General features: G+C 44.0%; 1 protein-coding gene across 2 annotated transcripts in view; it reads right to left on the minus strand.

The window, feature by feature from the left end:
* The window catches only part of TRANK1 (tetratricopeptide repeat and ankyrin repeat containing 1), an 81202-nt gene that overhangs the window by 37530 nt on the left and 24798 nt on the right, over positions 1-18874 (minus strand). Inside the window, exons 3-10 of one of the 2 annotated variants that reach the window (XM_081160380.1) lie at positions 17971-18009; positions 16904-17030; positions 15823-15973; positions 13461-13579; positions 11315-11398; positions 10956-11094; positions 8995-9126; positions 1903-2073 (exon numbers count right to left, since the gene is read on the minus strand). In XM_081160380.1, coding sequence (XP_081016506.1) covers positions 1903-2073; positions 8995-9126; positions 10956-11094; positions 11315-11398; positions 13461-13579; positions 15823-15973; positions 16904-17030; positions 17971-18009 — 962 coding nt within the window. The remainder of the gene's footprint in view (positions 1-1902; positions 2074-8994; positions 9127-10955; positions 11095-11314; positions 11399-13460; positions 13580-15822; positions 15974-16903; positions 17031-17970; positions 18010-18874) is intronic. The other variant, XM_081160381.1, reaches the window with a different exon arrangement.

Raw genomic sequence — 18874 nt, forward strand, 5'->3', positions numbered from 1 at the left:
AATGATCTGGAAAACTTTAAGGTAATCAAACATCCGGTAAATTTACCAATGAGCACTGGGGACTTGAGACTTGACTACATCTACTGTCATCGCAAACTACCCAGTCAGCCCAAGGGCAAGCCTGGAACAGGGCACACCCCTCCTGCATGTGTTTCTCAGCCAAGCAAGTGCAGTTGAGTCCTAATAAGTAAGAAAGGGACCAGCTGCAATTCTGAGTGTCTTCTTGTGGTTCCAAACTGGACCAGAATTAGTGGTGAAGGAGGGGAGGAATGGAGAGCGAGACCCTGTCTCAGTAGATGAGATGTTTTTAAGATCAGCAGATATTCAAAAATTCTACTATACAAAGAAATTGAAATATAAAAATTTTAAAAACTAAATAAAAATGAATGACTTACACTAAAGTCTATAACACTAAATATAACATACATGTACACATATACAGTATTCTAAGAATATTAGAATTAATAAACAATATATTGGCAAACGAAGCAGCCATTTTCTACCATTAACTGGTGGTGGTTGTTTTTTGTTTTTAAAACTTGGAAATTCTTTGGCAAAGATAGTTTCAGTTTCTCAATTTAACAGACCATTAACCCAGGGCACGTCAGTGATGATGAAACACATTCCAATTTCGAAGATGTTAAGATCGGGGGGGGGGGGGGGGGGGGGCGGCAAAAAAGTGTAACTTGGAATCGATGAAATACAATGCCTACATTCAGACATATTATCAACCAATAAAGGATAAGAAAAGGCCTTTTCCAAAACTCCGTAAGTCTGCTACCCATGACTCTTCCAAGAAAAACTTACACGAGTCGGTCCTCTCAGAGCACAAGGGAGAAATCTAAACAGACAACAGAGCCACAGGAGTCCTGTATGCGTAACAGAACTAAAAGAGGCATAATGTACACATGCTGGGAATAAAGTCCAAATAAAGTCTAAAAACTGTATGTGTGTACATGCACATATACACATATATACAATAATGTATATGTATGTGTCATTAAGCTGGAATGCCTAAACAGAGCCATATTTTTTTAATTTTTTCATCTTTCAATGAAAACTGACATTCAATATTCTATTAGTCTCAGGTGTACAGCACAGTGGTTAGACATTTGCATAACTTACGAAGTGATCCCCCCAATATGTCTAGTACTCACCTGACACCATACATAATTATTTCAATATCTAAAGAGCAAAGTTGTCAGGACACTTGGTAATTCCTTTTTCTGTGGGTCCAGTTATGCTACTTATTGTAGAAAGTGTAACATTTACATAATCATTCTACCATGCAAATGCCATTTACTGGTTTTCAAGTTTTAGAATCAATCTATAGATGAAGCACAGGAAACTTAAAGAGTTAAGCAACAGAATGTAAATGACACAAGTAACATCAGTAGACAACATTCAACAAGTGGGGCTGACTCGCTGTACTTCATCTTACATACCAGCCAGTCAATGGATGCTGTCCCAAACTAATAAATCAAGAAATAGAAACGTAAGTTAATATATAAGTGCCTAAGTGTAATTTAATGTAATATAAGTGTATTTTAAATTGTTGGCTGTGGCTGTTTCTGAAGAGTAGGATTGATTTTTGTTATCTCCTGTTCTGTCTGAATTTTTTTTTTTTTTTTTTTACTGTGTGCATGCATTATTAGAAAAAAAATCCCCCATAGAATTTAAAGGAGAACCTGGCGAAGTTCCCAGGATGTGGCAGGTGCTCTCTCTACATAAGAAAGAGTTGTCTCATTCTAGCTTCCAAAAAAAGGCAAACAAGTTTTCCAAAGATTGGGAGTCTCATTTCCATCTTTATATACCAAGAAAAAATGAACTGATTTGTATCTAATATCACAGAACCAGTTTTACTCCCACCCCCCAAAAAAATTAATTCACTGGAAGCTGTACCTGACAGGTCCTTAGAACACGCAGCCAGTTTTTCTAAGTGACTATTGATTTTCTCGATGGCTTTGAAGTTCTTATTCCTCTTCAGGACATCCACGGGGGTCCGGGACTGTCGGTCCAGCAGGGTGGGGTCTGCCCCAAAGCGCAGGAGCATCTGCACATCCTCTGTTTGTCCTAGGGCAGGCCAAAAAGGAAAAGGGGACATTGTCATGGTTCCTTCCCTAAGGAGATGTCCCCATGAGTGCTCGTCCTCCCAGTTTCCTGCCCAAGCAGCCCAGGGCAAGGGGACCAAGGTCCCTCTGCCTACAGAACCTGAACTGCTGGCCTTGGGCAATTCACCCAACTGTCTGAAGCAAGGAGTCCTGTGTGGAGTGAGAAGGACAATAGCTTTCAAGAGGTTTAGAAGTGCGCTCCTCTATACCTTTCTCCCCTCTCCTTGGCAACAAGCAAGGAGAGGGGGAATCTGGTTACTAGGCAACAGTTACAGCTGCAAGGATAGCAGCAAGCTGTGACTTTAGATTTCTTTATTCCCTGGAAACAAAATATTCTTCCAAAAAAAGCCTGTCTGGGGACAGGAGAAGAAAGTGGTGATTGCTTTCACATCAGGGTCTTTTTGTCGTCACTGTTTCCACCCTCCCAGCCGCTACCCTCTGGCTGCCAGCTCTATTTACTGCTTTGATGAATCTATTTGCCAGGCATCAAGGTGTCTCTGTGATCAGAGATGCAACAGTTTTCAGAAATGGAACAGGTGTATCTCTGGGGTACAAAGACTTATGTGGGCATGGAGAGTTAAATGAATCAATGCCTGATCCCCAGCTTCCATACCCATGCCTTCCTAAAATTCACTGCCTTGACCAGGCACTTGTCCAGGTATTGTCCTGCTCATGGTGGTGTCCTTTCCCATCTTCCCAGTAACAACTGCCCTTCTGCCCTTTACAAAACTAAGACAAAATTTAAAAGTTCTACTTTTTTCTCCCCCATCGAATATCTCACACTCGCAGGCAGAATTCTAAGACACTTCTTAGATTCCCAGCACCTGGTATACACATACCTTCTCCCAGTTCTTCAATCAAATACTAATCCAGGTACTGCTTTGATGAGGCTCTGAAAATGTAATTAAGGTCCCAAAACAGCTGACCTTAACATAGGGAGATTTTCCAGGTAGGCCTGACCTAGTCATTTGAACTTTAAAGGTCAAAAATGTAGAGCAGAGATTCAAAATACAACAGGGATCTGACACACAAGAAATTCTCCCCTGCCGGCTTTGAAGATAGAGGGCGGCCCCATGACAAGGAATGTGTGTGGTCTGTTGAAGCTGACAGCAGCCTTTGGCTGATAGTGAGAAAGGAAATGGGACCCCAGTCCTACAACCACAAGGAACTAGATTCTGCCACAACCATGTGAACTTAAAGGAAGGCCTGGAACTCTAAGTAAGAACACAGTCCCAGCCAATACCTGATTTCAGCTTCGAGAGACACTGAGCAGAAAACTCAGTCATATGGAAGCCCATCTTCTAAAAGGGAGGCTGCTCTGTGTCCTCTAGGGAGGAAGAGGGATGGAACCCCATTCCCATCCTGTCACTCATCTGGAGAGTGACACAGGTTCTAGCAGCCTGAGCTTCGTCATCTGTGAAACTAGCCTCCTGATACCTTCCTCACAATTGTCCCAGAGGGTGTATGAGAAAACCTGCCTAAGTATATGGCATGTGGTGACTCAATGACCCTTGAAGTGTTGGGACACAGCAGCAGGGGCTGGCTGAGCCTCAGGGCCAAGGCTGGCATTGTGAAAAGTCATTTCTCATTGTTTCTCCTAATGAGAATATAGGCATCTTTTTGAAGGAAGCAAGTATTTCTCAGACATGCCTTCAGTTCAAAGTTTTTAATACATACAAAGTAGACTTTTTTAAAAACTGAATAGACAATGTGTGTGTGTGTGTGTGTTTTTGTTCCCTCTAGCTCTATCACCCGAAATACATGCTCACAGTTGGAGCTTTATCCTCAGTTTAGACCGGAGCTGGACTTCCAATCTCAAGGTTAGATATCCCAGAAAATGTGCTTTTATATCCTAGAAAAGTGATGGATACAGAAGGATTGCTCCAGTTAAGTGAAAATCCAGAAACGCTGGCTGTACCCACAAAGTCAAGCCCCCAACCTCCATCCTTCCCAGCCCCCTTGCTGAGCCCCCATCTGAGATTCTCAGAACTGAGATCCTGAACCAGGCCACCAGGTGGCACCACGTCTATCTCCATTTTTGTTCTTTTTTACTGAAAAGGAGTACATTTTGCAGAGTGAAAAAATATCATGAAACAGTTTACTAAGATACCAATTATGTTTCAAATATTCATATGTACATTAAAGCAGTTCCCTCTGCTGCTGACCCTCCACCAAAAAAAAGAAAACTCAGTCACATCACTCTGGACTATTGACCCATAGAACTGTGAGCTCATAAATGTGTTGTTGCTTTTTTTTGCTTTTTAAATGTATCTTTATTGATTTCAGAGAGAGGAAGGGAGAGGGAGAGAGAGAGATAGAAGCATCAATGATGAGAGAGTCATTGATCGGCCGCCTCCTGCACGCGCCCGACTGGGGATGGAGCCCGCAACCGGGGCATGTGCCCCGATCGCCTGGATCCTAGGTTGCTGCTCAACTGCTGAGCCACACCCGGCCAGGCATGAGTGTTGTTTTAAACCACGTAGTTTATGGTGGTCTGTTACATAGCATAGAAACTAACACAGTTACCATAGCATATTGTCCCAAAAGAGGTGAAAGCTCTGACCTCCAGGGTATCATCTAAGGGAAAATTAAGTGCCTAGCAAGCCCCTTTTAAGCAGCTCTATAACCCATTCTCCTCTTACTTTGCCACAAATTTTTATTCTCATCTTGAATATTTATTAAAAAATGTAATATATTTCTGTTGTTTCAATAATTTCTGTAGTAATAATTTTAGAAATAATTCAATCCCCCAAAAAATGAACCCTTACAGTATTACACTCACAGAAAATTTTGAAATTTAAAGTTATAATACTTATTGTTCCAGGCCTGTCTCACTAAGAGAGTTTGAAGCATAAAATACATTAGGGCAAACTTCTGTTCATATACATAAACTGGAAATATAAATCAAAAGAGAGAAATTCACATTTGGTATTTTTGACTACTAAAGAACTTGTCCATAATTTTTAAATGGATATTAGAAGATATCAAATCATTATGTACTTATATTCTACTATATATACAAGTAAAGGAGATAAAAGTTTTATTTTAAAATATCAACGTGTTCAAAGTTCTGAAAATTAACTTTTCTTACAATTATTTAGACTTACACATAAAAAATTCTAGATGTCACCTTAAAAACATATAAAGCGGTATACAGGTTTTTTAAATTCTTTAAGGGAATAAGAAAGCAAATTTTAAAGACCACTGACATACTCGACTTTTAATTTTTTTATTTGACTAGCATCCATTCTTCTTTTTCCTGAGAATGACACCCAGTTTTCCTTTAGGAAAGCACCTCTGCCCATTCCCTGCCTACCTGATTTGATAGAAGTGAACACACACGCCTCCTCCTGGCTCTAGTGACTTGTTCATGGGGGGAAACAGAGGGTAGTGTTACCAAAGTCAAATTATCAGACTCTTTCCCAGGACTTTGACTGAAATATTTGAAGGAGGTACCCTCTTTGGCTGTGATTGGCAAAATGGCAGAATATAATCCTGCAGAGTCTGGTGGCCTCAACTGAAAGAAAACCTGTCTACGAAAGGACCTAACACAGAAGAAGCAGAGTTCAGAGGTGAGACAGATTCTGGAAGATACCTTGGGAGCACCAGACCAGACTCAACTCTTCAGTCACATAAGCCAATAAATTCCCCTTCCTGCCTAAATCAGTTGAGTGTCTGTAGCTTGTAACCAAGACGGATGCCACTACTCCGGATCCATCCTCAATTTTTCAGTTCGAGGAGATGACCATTTCTAGGCTTTGGGTCCTGCTGCTGCCTGGCTCTGGTGATTCCCTGAGACTCTGTCCCTGGGTCTTTCAAACCACTGCTCCAGAGCTAGGGGGCCATCGTAACAACCAGCATCCACCAAAACACCAACAGAACCGAAGACTCCTAAGGCCCTATGATGCTGCAGTTATTTCAAATGGTGGATTTGCAATTCAGGCCACCTTAGAGAATCTGCAGAGTTCTTGACTCGGTGTAACGAGAATATATTCAAGCCCAGCTGGCATGGTCCAGCGGTTGAGAATCAACTTTTGATCCAGGAGATTGTGGTTCGATTCCCGGTCAGGGCACATGCCCAGGTTGCAGGCTTGATCCCCAGTCCGGGATATGCAGGGGCAGCCGATCAATGACTCTCTCATCATTGATGTTTCTGTCTCCCTGCTTGTCCCTCTCCCTTCCTCTCTCTGAAATCAATAAAAACATATTTAAAACATATATATATATGTGTGTGTATATATATATATATATATATATTCATTTTCAAGGTGGAGATAATTTCATACACCACTGGGCAACCTCTCTGGGGTTCAGGTAAGCAATAGCTTTCAAAACCCAAATACATATCAACATGCTAACACCTTAAAACTGAATATATGCTTTACATACGTAAAATATGTGTGGAAGAAAACATCAGTTATTAATAACATTGGTTCCTGAGTGGCTGAAGGACAGACATAGGATAGAGACTCTCAATGTAGACCTTCTGTACCTTCTGATTTTTTAAGGTAGTCTATTTAAAATTTGAATAAAGTTAGAGTTTATCCAAATAAATAAAGTGTACAAATTCTTTCAATTAGCAATTTCTCAACTAAGAAATTATCCCATAGATACATTCATAGCAGTTCACAAAGATGGGTGTAGAAAATGTGCCCTGAGCAATGTTTTCAGTAATGAAATAACAGAAAAACATTTGAATATGCATCAGTCGGGTAAGGACGGCACAGTGATAAGAGGCACAGACTTTAACCACAAATTATAGGCTAATGGAAGCGCTGGACCAGCTCAGAACAGCCCATGAGGACCAACTGTTCCATGTCCAGGAAGGCTGCAAACATCAATAAACATAGCCATCATTAACAACTAAGTTATTTAAACTTACAACTAAATTATTTAAATATAAGCAAATAAATAATATTAAAAATAAAACTCATCCCTTCCTAATTATCTTCCTACATTTTGCAATTACCTATGATGAGGTTTCTTTACATATCTCTACATATCTCTTAACATGTTTCGAGTGTAGAAAATGCAATATAATTGTGCGCTATTGCACATTACCCAGTTCAGTGGTTAATGACATCAGCTCGGTAGCTTGAAATCAGTCAGGGAATTTATACCAGGGAAATCAGCAAACACTACAATTCAGGGATTTTCTTTGTGAGGAACCCATTGTCAAACACTTGCCAGGATACCACTCTCTTTAAGAAGGTACTAAAATATATAGGACATCAAAAAGATATAGAGTAACAAGTGCAGGCAACAATATAGAAAAATTAGACCCTCACACATTGCTAGTAGGAATGTAAAACGGTGCAGCCTCCTTGGAAAACAGTCCAGCAGGTTCTCAAAAGATTAAACATAGTTACCATAGGATCCTGCAATACCACTCCTAGGTATCCACCTGAGAAAAAGGGAAATATATTCTAACACAAAAGCTTACAAATGTTCATAGCAGCATTATTCATAATATCTGAAAAGTGGAAGCAAGCCAAGTATCCATCAACTGATGAAAGGATAAACAAAATGTGACATATCCATACAATGGAATATTACTTGGCAAGAAAAAGGAATGAAGTACTGATACACACTACAACATGAATGAACCGAGAAAATGTGCTAAGTGAAAGAAGCCATTCACAAAAGACCACATTTACAGGATTTCATTTATATGAATGCCTAGAATAGTTAAGTCTATAGAGACAGAAAATATATCAGTGGAATGCTTAGGGCTGAAGAGGGAGGGGAAATGGGGAGTAACTGCTAATGGGTGTGGGGTCTTTTTTGGGGTGATGAAAGGTTCTAAACTTGTGGTAATGGCTACACAGCTCTGTGAATATACTCAAAAAGCATAGAGATGAACACTTTAAAAACGTGAACTATATGGGATATAAATTATATTTCAATAAAGCTCAAAATAAAAATCTATAGGAAACATCTCAGACATGGATTCCTGGAACCCAGGTCATAGGGGGATAACAACAGAGAAACAAACTGCACGGGCTGGTCCTGGGACACACTGAAAAGAGAAAACTGCGATTTCCCAGGGGGACCCACCAGACCAGAGGTCCCCAACTGCAGGATTTAGGCTGTCAGTCCACAGGCACGTTCAATTTCAAGCCAACATGCTATAATTATGAGTTTTCATATTTTTTAATCCAGCCTTCCAATGTTTCTTGCTATCAGAAGACAGCAGCATGATCTGGTCCCCATGACCAGTGAGTGCCAAGTTACGGTCACACCAGGCACAAGCTCCCCATGGCTCCCTGTCACCTCCCTTTAACTGGGGCTGAGAGTCCATTACCATTATCATCACAGTGATCCCTTATTTCACAGAGCTGGGTGTGAGTGGACACACTCTTCCCGTTTCACAGGCTAACGAGGTACCTCTGCATCAGAGAGCCAGTTTTTCCTCACATGTCAACCCCACTTTTTCACATGGCCTGTCTGGCCCTGGTGGGTACAGGAAGATGCAATTCCTGTGTTAGCTCCTAAGGAAGGCAGGACTATGTCTGTTGAATGGTGCACAGTTTATCTCTGCTGGAGCACAGATGTGGCATAAAATAAAGCACTTAGTAACCACATGGTGAGGGTGAGAACAAATGCAGCCAAAGCCCAGGTCCCGGAGTGCTTTAACCCCACAGACGCCATTCAAAGCCAACAGAGCACACAGAGCCCAGCAACCCGTCCTTCTCTCACCCCACCCCCTTTCTGCACACCGCCTACCCTCCCCCCTCCCAATCACATTTAACTCAAAGCAAAGTTTACCCCCCAAGCCTGTCACAGGATGGACTGGGGAAGGTGTAATGGCCTTTCATGTGGGTTCTCCTGCCTGGAGTCCTCCAGCCCACAGCATGGCCCCCACCATAGTGTTGCCACTTACGCTTGATGAGGTATCCGGAGGAATGGGCTGCAACCATGTGCAGGATGGTGCAGCCGTCCTGGTCCTTCTGGTTGACGCGGCCTTTCCACTCGGGCTGGTGCTCCATCAGCCACCGGAAAAGGTGGTTTTCCCCTGCAGGGCATTAACAGGAGTCATTGATGCTCTTTCCAGCATACAGAAAATCACCAAAGCATGTCCATGTGTACTACACCGAGGGAACCAAGTGGGGAGTCCAATACACGTTGCCACTCACCACACACAGGCATGGGAGACACAGGAGCTTGTGCATTGAAAGGATGAGTTTTAGAAAGTTATCCATAATGTGCTTAAGTCAGACTCCCCAAAAGCAAAGCCTAAGCCAAAGATTCTTGGCCACATGACTTAACTGAGTGAGGGAGCTCAGGAGACAAGAGTTGGGGGAGCAGGACAGGACAGGGGAAGGAGGCAAGCAGAGATGTGGTCCCAGCGGCATCCATCTCAGCCTGACCCCACGGGAAGCTCTGGAGCATGAACTGCACCGCAGAGCTGACCCACCTGGAGGCAGAGGCTGACCTCTGTACCCCCAGGTGAGTCAGTTGAGACCTATGTGATGTCCCTGGGAGAAAGGTGAGGTTGAGGAAGAACCGCCCTGGGATGTAATGCCTGTTGGCAAAGAGCAGTTCTCTATTCCCTGTCGGAGCCTCCAACACGCAGAGCAAGTGGGGGTGAGTACTGGTTGTAAAGAGGACCTGGACAGGGTCAAAGAGTGCCCATCAAGTCAGTAGCTCCGAACAGATGACTGCACTACTATCAATAGGACATATATTTTAAATGATTTTCCCAGATTCCTTTCCTTGTAGCTCCCGGGATTGAGGAAAAGTCACACACATCTGCCAGCTCAGTGGACACCACCTGTCACCATGTCAGTTTTCCTCTCAGAAATGAATAGGAGATGAACTTGAAGACCTGATCTTATCAACACCCGCCTATACCCACAGGAGCTACTTTAAAGAGTGGACACAACGAGAATCGTGACTTTCTTACCCAGAGGCACACTTCTCTGGGCTCCAGATTCCTAATTTGAAAGTGGGAAAACTGGATTAGATTGCTTTCAATCAAACTTTACTCGGTGTTTTATCCACCAATCCCTGTGTAAGAATAAAATCTCTTAGAGGTTCCCCATCACATAAACTGAATGATGGGAACGCAATCTGGCTGCAGCAAAGATGGGGGCCCAAGTCTTCAAGCCTCTGGCGACCACCACTCCCTCACTCCCAGGGAGATGGCACAGCCTAGAAGAGGAAGACTGTCTAAACCAGTTCTCTTGGCCCTTCCTGCTCTAAAATGATACGGTACATGTCCAACAGTGATGCCACACCAGCTTGGAAAGGAAAAACAAGCTCTGATCTAAAGTATAAAACGTGTGTGTGTGTGTGTGTATTAATAATAAAAATATTTTAAAGACTTTTATGGAAACAGGAGTCCTTTAAAAGAACCACAAGCCATCTGTATCAGCAATAGCCAGTGTTTCCCTTGGAAATCTACCCTACCCCCCCCTCCCCCTGCAGTCAGCCCTCTAGGCCACAGAGAAAATGAACCTGGACCTAGACAACGACCACATCTGCCTTGGCCAATGGGAGGAAACTCCACAGATCTCCTGGAAGCTCTGCCCAGCAGGGGCTATCTGTCTGTCCCATCCCAGTCCTTGGGTCCCGAGGCTTCAACCTACAGCCAGGATCTGTTTAGGAACACAGAATCCTTTCAATCCAGCCTCCTATAGCTGCGAGGTCCCAGGAGAAATAAAAATGATGCCGTTTCCCTGCTGCCTTCATGCATTTGAATAATCAATCACTGAATATTCAAAACATCTGAATGGTCTCCACTCCAGTGGCTAAATTCTGCTCTTACTTGAGCTCAGTGGAGCACCAGAGCTCAGAGCTGGAAGGGCACCTGGGAGGCTGTGGAACCAGGAGGATACTCACTTGCTTGGATACAGAGCCGCATGAGGGCATGGAGAGGATACGGTCCTATCGTCTCAATACTTGCACCAATGGAGATAAGCCACTGGACTAACTTGGGCACCTGTTCCATTTTCTCATAAGATCCAATGAAGACATATTCCTAGAAAATAGAACACACAGGAGCAATCATGAAAGTCACTGTATCAACATGAAACTTCCAACTCCTTCGCCCATAAAAGTTCAGAATCAGTAAAACCTGGATTTGCTGTGGCCCAAGCCTAAGATTATTATAAATAATAAATCTGCAGTTAGGCAGCAGAAAAAGAAGGTCCCAAATCCAAGCCCAAAGGAAAATCATAGGCTTCACAAAACCACCTTACCTCAAAGAGACTCTTCAGTGATAACTCTGGGACACGGATGTTTCTCGGTAGTCGATCTTTCTTTGCTGACAGAAGTAGAAATGACTGATGAGGCAGAAAAAGAAAGGGTTGGAATAATGTGTTCTCCACATAGGCTACTAGAGTAGAAGTTACCGTAAGCTTTAAAACGGACAAACAAAAAACACCCTCCGGCCCTGTCTCTTTCAAGCCACCTGGCTAGTTTTTCAGCCTGAGCCATGATAATCAAAGTCTCCCTGCGTAGCCAACTTCCTGTTCTTGTGGAGAGCTAAACTCTCATCCCCCAAATCCTGCTGAGGACAGAAGCAGTGGATATCAAGCAGGACTGCAGAGAGCACGGTGGCAGTGGGGTAAGAAAGTAATTCCCTGCAAAGTTCTTAAATCTGAGCAAGCAGAAGAAACAAGTCCTTTAGAAATAGCCCAATTAATTCTTTGGCACGTAAGCCCCAAGTCTTGGGGGCCCATGGGACCCTATCAAGTGGTAGGTTGGAGTTGGCTCCTATCAGCTAGTGAGAGTTGACTGTGCACATCTCTTCCCAACTCCAAAGCCTGTGGTTGTTTTAGTAGCTTGAAACTGGCCAGGGTCGAGAGTATTTACACCACAGAAACTGGCAAACACTACATATCAGGACTTTTTTTTTTCTCAGAAAGCACCTTGTTAAACCACTGAAGAAACTGAATCCCAGAGAGGTTAAGCAATTTTTCCTGGGTCACACAGATAGCAGCACATCCTTAGAGGCCCTTTATTGAGATCACCCAGGTATGCCAACAGGTCTGAGTCCCAGGCACTGGTGTGGCCATGACTGGAGACCCAGTCTCAAAATCAACTGCCCTCATGTGTTCTCTTGCCAAGAACTGAGCCTATGACCACACTTGCTTTCAGTTTCTTTCAGTTTGATACCCACTCTCAACCACTCACTTTTTCTTGTATAAGTGCCTCTGTTTTTAATATTTGAAAATGACCTGGGCCCCACTGCTAGTAGGATATTGGACCTGCCACTTGGGCTGGATTCCTGGGTCTTCCTAGGCTGCCTGTCTTCTCAAGATCTTTTATTATGGGAATAAGCTTCCAGGAACTCATGGCTGGACACCCTGAAACCATACCCATAACTGTATATGTATGCTAAGAGAGTTCCACCTATTTCATTAGACTTTCAATGGGGTACATGCCCTTCCCAAACTTGAAGAATTCTGTATTCTAAAGTCATCCAGACTGTCTGGCTCTAGAGTCTTTACAGGTGGCCCTTGCTTTGGTGACTTTCCTGGAATTCAAAGCTTTAGAAAGCTCAGTGGGTCCTTTCTAATGAAACTCCCAGCCTTGGCCAGCCCATTCTCAGGTGCACTTACAGGCCGCCACCAAGGACAACTACTATTCAGCGAGCACTTAGCAGATGCCAGATATTATAAAACTTCTTTAGCTCAGTTCCTGGCACACTGTAAACCCCGAATAAACATTAACTGATATTCTTAGTAGGTGCTCTTGGTCCATTATTTTGAATCCTCACCAAAACCCTGAGGAAATAGGTTTACATCCTGCAACTTACAAATGAGGAAATGAGGCTGAGAGGGGAAGTAATTAGTCCAAAATAGAAAGTGGAGGGTTAGGATTCACAGAGACATCTGTGTGACACTGTAGCCAGGCTCTACAGTCCACTCTACTACTCCATTCCATGGAGTCCTGGCTCTGGGTTTGGGTCCTAAAGCCTCAAAGCTACCTCTGGGTAGCAGGCCCTTAAAGCTGCACAGAAACCCTCCAAGCCACACAGGCAGGTCACCAGGGCCCACACTAGCAAATGCAATGTGACAGGATTATGAAGATGGACATGCATTGTTTCTTTCCCTCGTTCCATGTCACCATTAGCACTTGGACTTCACATTCCTTTGATGACGATGGCAATACAGAACAAGAAGTGAGGTTGCCACAAACTAAGAATATTTCCTATCTTTTAAAAAAATGGAAGCTAGCTAATTAATATATCTCAGTGACTTTCTATCTTTAATGATGTTATAGTTAAGGTTATTTTGGCATCAAGATAAATAATAAATTACAGTCCCCCAGGCTGGCAGAAAGAAACCACTCAATGTAGAACGTGCTTTCCCCACAAAGGAGCCATCTCCTTTTACTTACGTGCCACAATCCTTTCTTTGCCAACTTTTCTATTACAGATTGCCACACTTCTGTGGAGAATCCAGTAGTGAAAATGTGATCAAAGCAGGGCAAGAAACTTTGCAAAACAATGGGGTCATCTGAAAGAAAGTTCCATCGTTTAGAAATTTTAACCTGGGGAAAGTCTAAAACATTTGGGAAAAGATCTTCCAATTAAGACCACACACAGACAAATGGTAAATTAAAGATGTGTGAAGTTGTAATAATCTTGAATTCAGGTGACAACCAATCCCCTAAGAGTCAGACAGCATAATGTGAGCCACCATTCACTTAGTTTTTCTATTCACCAAACCCAGTAACTTGTGTTTATATTTAATCTCTCAAACAAACCACAAGGGTATGGCTATTATCCCCATTTATGCGGGAGGAAACGGAAGCTTAAGGGAAGTTTCACAATTCACTTTCTTGAAGAAAAATGTGACAAATCTTATTCTCATCAACAGATGAGAAACCATCATGAATGAGTGTCATGATGATGGCAATACAGAGCAAGGAGCAAGGCTTCATGGGCATCATGCTGCTACTTCATGACCAAAACCGAGACTGGAACCCACATCTGACAACTCTTTTAGTCAACATACATTCTTCTAACCTGGGGTCTGTCAACCTTGCACCCGTGATCCTTCAGACCACATTTCTCAAACCCACAGATAAGAACACCCAAGCGGACCAGCCAGACAGAATAACATGGCACCTCTTCCAGGGCCATTAAGTTCCAACAATAAGTAAATATCAAAATAATCATCTATTATATAAAAGGATACAAAAGTTCCGTGTTTTTCAAAATTTAGAAACTGGGCATGGGCATACTTTCCCCCTCCCAATAGGAGTACCTGGATAGAAAAGTCTGGGATGCACAGCCCTAAGAAGTCCTGCTAACTGCTCCCTCTAAGGATGGGGGCAGAATGGAAACCATCCAGATTTCTTCAAGGGACAGTCACCAAGAGCTGTTGTATAGCCAGCCTGCCTTCTGACATTACAATGACTTCCAGCAGATATAGACAAGACAATGAGGAAGTGTAGGGAAGGACAAGCCATCTGGTTCTGAAAACGGGAAGCAGGCTGCAGGCACTGTCTGCAAGTGGACAGCTCAAAATCTGAGGACCTTCTACCTCTCTGTCTAGGGGACATGCTGTGCCCACCTCTAACCCTGTCCCACTTACTGCCTGGCACTGCTCTTACCCCTCTCTGTGCCTAACTTGCCAAAACCTGTAGGACTCCACCCACAGATCAGAGAAGTCACTTTCCCACAATTGCAATGGGAATGGCTGGATGCATGACAGCTGAATCTGTTGCCAGCAGTAATTTCCCCACTTCTGAAAGCTGAAGACCACATGCCATTTTTCACTTTCTAACATCTCTAGAATTGGGATATGTGTTACAATCGATGTTGCCTTTCAATGGCAGAACATTGACTAACGGCACATCTTAAATCAGCGCAATCTTAAATCTGATCAAACATAATATTTGAAAACACTGGCCTGGTTACTGGCGGAACTTTAGAAGGAGGCCCTTTGTCACTGGCAAGGAGTATACTACATGTGCTTTATGATTCTCTGTCCAGGCCACTGACAAAGCACCTCAAGGGCCAGGTCATTAGAGTAAGAATCTAGAGATGCTCAAGGCCTCCCAGGCATCCCTCCCAGACTGAGCAAAGGTCGTCAGCTGCAGTGAGCATCGCAGCCCCGACACCATCAGCTTCATAGGACCCTCTGCCAGCCCTTTCGAGTTATTTTCATAGCAAACCAGAATATTTTCTGAACACATTGGAGAAATATGCAAAATTCACATGGAAGAGCAAAATCACATAAAGTAAGTAGTATAAATAGGGAAAACTATGAATAGCAATAGGACTTAGTCATTTTTACAAAGGCATGAGCCACCAAAGCTTTCAAAATGCTTTCTAATGTGAAAACAAGTTTCATTCAAACTGCATAAATTAGCAACCAAAAAAACACCTGTAATTATCTCCCCAGGAGCCTGAGTCTGCAGAAGGAATTCAAATAAAATAACTAGGACTGTAATATTTTAAACAAAAATATAATTTAAAAAAATAATTTAAAAAAATAATTTAAAAAAATAATTTAAAAAAATAACTAGGATGGGGAGGGGAGGGGAGGGGAGGGGAGGGGAGGGGAGGGGAGGGGAGGGGAGGGGAGGGGAGGGGAGGGGAGGGGAGGGGAGGGGAGGGGAGGGGAGGGGAGGGGAGGGGAGGGGAGGGGAGGGGAGGGGAGGGGAGGGGAGGGGAGGGGAGGGGAGGGGAGGGGAGGGGAGGGGAGGGGAGGGGAGGGGAGGGGAGGAAGGCTTCCCCAGTCAGACTTACTGCCCATAGTGGTAAACACTCCCACAAGGAAATCAGCAAACTGGCTCTGATCGTTGCTGCCCTGCAGAAATTTAAGACCCTTAAAAAACATGTGAGCAGCTTCATAATGTTGGAGCAACTGCAGCAAGGAATAGCCAGCTCGGTAGTATCCCTGGAACGAGAAAAAGGCAAACCTCAACAACACTCATCTCCTCTCTTGTGCTGCGGAAAGGACGAGCAGGACTGAGGACACGCGGAAATGGACTCTAGAAAGGATCTCACCTCTGTGTAAACAGATTTCTAACAGGCACTGCACATGGGTTGCCACATGAGGTTCTGGACCACACTTCCTCTGTCATTTTCTAACTGCTAAGAAAATAATCACTTTCGAATCTGTGATATACACAACATCTACCATATGACACAGAGAGAAGGAAGCTGGCCTGCTTCCAGTTACATGTGTGGTTTATTTATCCATGACTCAAATCACAGCCTGAGCAGGAAGAAAGGAATGAAAAAATCCTAGACTACAGTGTTCCGGGAAAGGAGGCTGTCAAGTAACACTGAAGTTGTTCCCTGCTCCCTTCAATCAAAGTAAACAATCTGCACTGGTATGTAGCTGAAAAAACAATCAGATGGTTATTTATTGACCTTAGGGTCTTACTAGCCTCTCAAACTCCCCTAGATCCCTCCAAAAGACTTTATTTCTACTGTAAGAAATGCTGCCTCAAGAATCAGTGTCATGTCATCCACCAAGCTTGCATCAGAAGTAAAGCTTTGCTAAAGTGAAACCTACAAACAGCAAAAAACATGAACAGACTGAATTTGGGTGTCACTAATTCATAACAAAACAAGCTCCAAGAGGATCTCCACCGCACTCCTTCCACCAAGAGGCCCAGCTCTGCTCTCCCATACAAGGGCATTTCAACACTTGGCCATCACTGGTTTCACTTTTCTCTGGGTACCACTCACAGGCCCCATGGGCATCTGTTTGAAGTGCAGAGACAGTTGGGAGAAGCGCTCTCATTTTTAAAAGAAGGGAGGGAAGGAGGCAAGCTAAGAGGAAGGAGGCAGCAGCCCCCAGCAGTCACTCGCATCATACCTTCACGTAGGTTGGATCCCACTGCAGACACTCCTTGGCAGCCACAAATGCCTCGTTCCACTTTCGAAGGTTGTAAAATGCATTGGATTTGTTGCACAGTAGCACAGCCAAGTCCCTGGGGGGAACCCTGTGAGAAAAAACAAGCTGGAGATCCATAAAACTATCTTCCTGCAAATATAGAAAATAATCCTTGAAGACCATCCCTGCTGCTGCCATCCTGATGGGGTTTCAGCAGAAAATGTCCCAGGTATGCCTATCAGAGCTGACCCTTATAGATCCCTAAAAAGCCTGAGATACTTTCATGGTACAAATTTGTTCTCACTCCCAAATCCTCTGCTCCCAGCTTTTAATGACATTGAATTCAAGACACACAGCAGGGGAAAGGAAGACTTATAACTTCTTTTCTATTGAATATATTTTAATTGTGAATATGATACAAATCACCCCAGTGCTTTGAGTGTCCGGCTTCTCTCAGCACCCATCATTCCATCTAGGGCAAGAGATGAGGCCCCAGAAACACAGAAGAGGAAGTGGGGCATCCAGTGGGTGACTGGCAAGGGAGCTGTGACTGGTGTGTAGTAGATGTCCTGTGGTGTCCGGCCCAGACCCAGGCCAGTGCAGCCATCCCCACCTGCAGTGAGTGTTGGCTGCAGCTAGGGGCTCCAGCGATTTATCCTCAGCTTAATGGGAGCACCCTCTCCCCAGGAAGTTATGCTCCAACAATGGACTGAATTGTGCGCCCCTCCACATCCCAATTCATATGTTGAAGCCCTAGCCCCCAATGTGATGGTGTTTGTTTGTTTTTATTGTTCAAAATATTACAAATGTCCCCTTTTCTCCCCATTGACCCCTTCCACCCCGGACCCACCCCCTTCCCCAGTGATGGTGTTTGTTGATGGGACTTTGGGAAAGGAGATTAGGTTTAGATAAGGTCATGAGGGTGGGGCCTTCTCAATGGAGTTAGTTCCCTTATAAGAGACACAAGAGAGCTTCCTTGTATTCTCTCTCCATCATATAAGGACAGAGTGAAAAGGTGGCCATCTGCAAATCAGGAAGAGAGTTCTTACCAGGAACTGAACTGGCCAGCAGCGTACCAGGCTCCAGAACTGTGAGAAATAAATTTCTGTTGGTTAAACAACCAGTCTATGGTATTTTGTTATGGAAGCCCAAGCTGACTAATACAGCCCCACTCCCTAGCACAACTCCCAGGGGCCCAACAGCCTACAACCAATGATGGACTAACATGGGAATCAAAAGGTCAAATCCCTGCCCTGGCTGGTTTGGCTCAGTGGTTAGAGCATTGGCCTGAGCACCAAAGGGTCATGGGTTCAATTCCAGGTCAAAGGCACATACCTGGGTTGCAGGTTCGATGCCCGGCCCTGGTTAGGGTGCGTGCGGGAGGCAACCAATAGATGTGTCTCTCTCACATCAATGTTTCTCTCTTTCTCTCCCTCCCTTCCTCTCTCTCTAAAAAAAATCAGTGGAAAAACGGGTAAGGATTAACAACCAAAGAAGGGTCAGCCCCCTTGCCCCAAAGCAGGGCCAGCTCTGCAGTACAACTCATACTCCAAAGTTCCCGGGGGACCAGGCTGAAGGGAACTCTGGATGAGACAACATCTCTACTTGGAGCCTTCCCCTGCCCTATCCTGCTTCTCTCAGTCCCCTTCTCTGTAAACCACATGCGTCTAAATCCCTATGTCTGCAGGAACGCAGGCAGCAGGTAATGGGCAAGAGACGCAATGTCGGGAAGGTCCATGAAAAGCAACCTGTGAGGGTCCAGGCAGAAGTCCCATTAGTAGTCATACAGCTATTAAGTGGTGGAGCTGAGGTTTGAGCACTCACAGTGTGGGGTCGGTCTGTCGCCATAACCACTTTCCACCACCTTCCTCTTTAAGAAAGCCCAATGTTTTGCCCTGAATGAGAGCTCCAGGCCCGGTTCTGACACAGTTCTGATCTGAATCAGAAGGGGGC

The sequence above is a fragment of the Miniopterus schreibersii genome (assembly GCF_964146895.1).
Source record: "Miniopterus schreibersii genome assembly, chromosome: 15".
Taxonomy (NCBI): domain Eukaryota; kingdom Metazoa; phylum Chordata; class Mammalia; order Chiroptera; family Miniopteridae; genus Miniopterus; species Miniopterus schreibersii.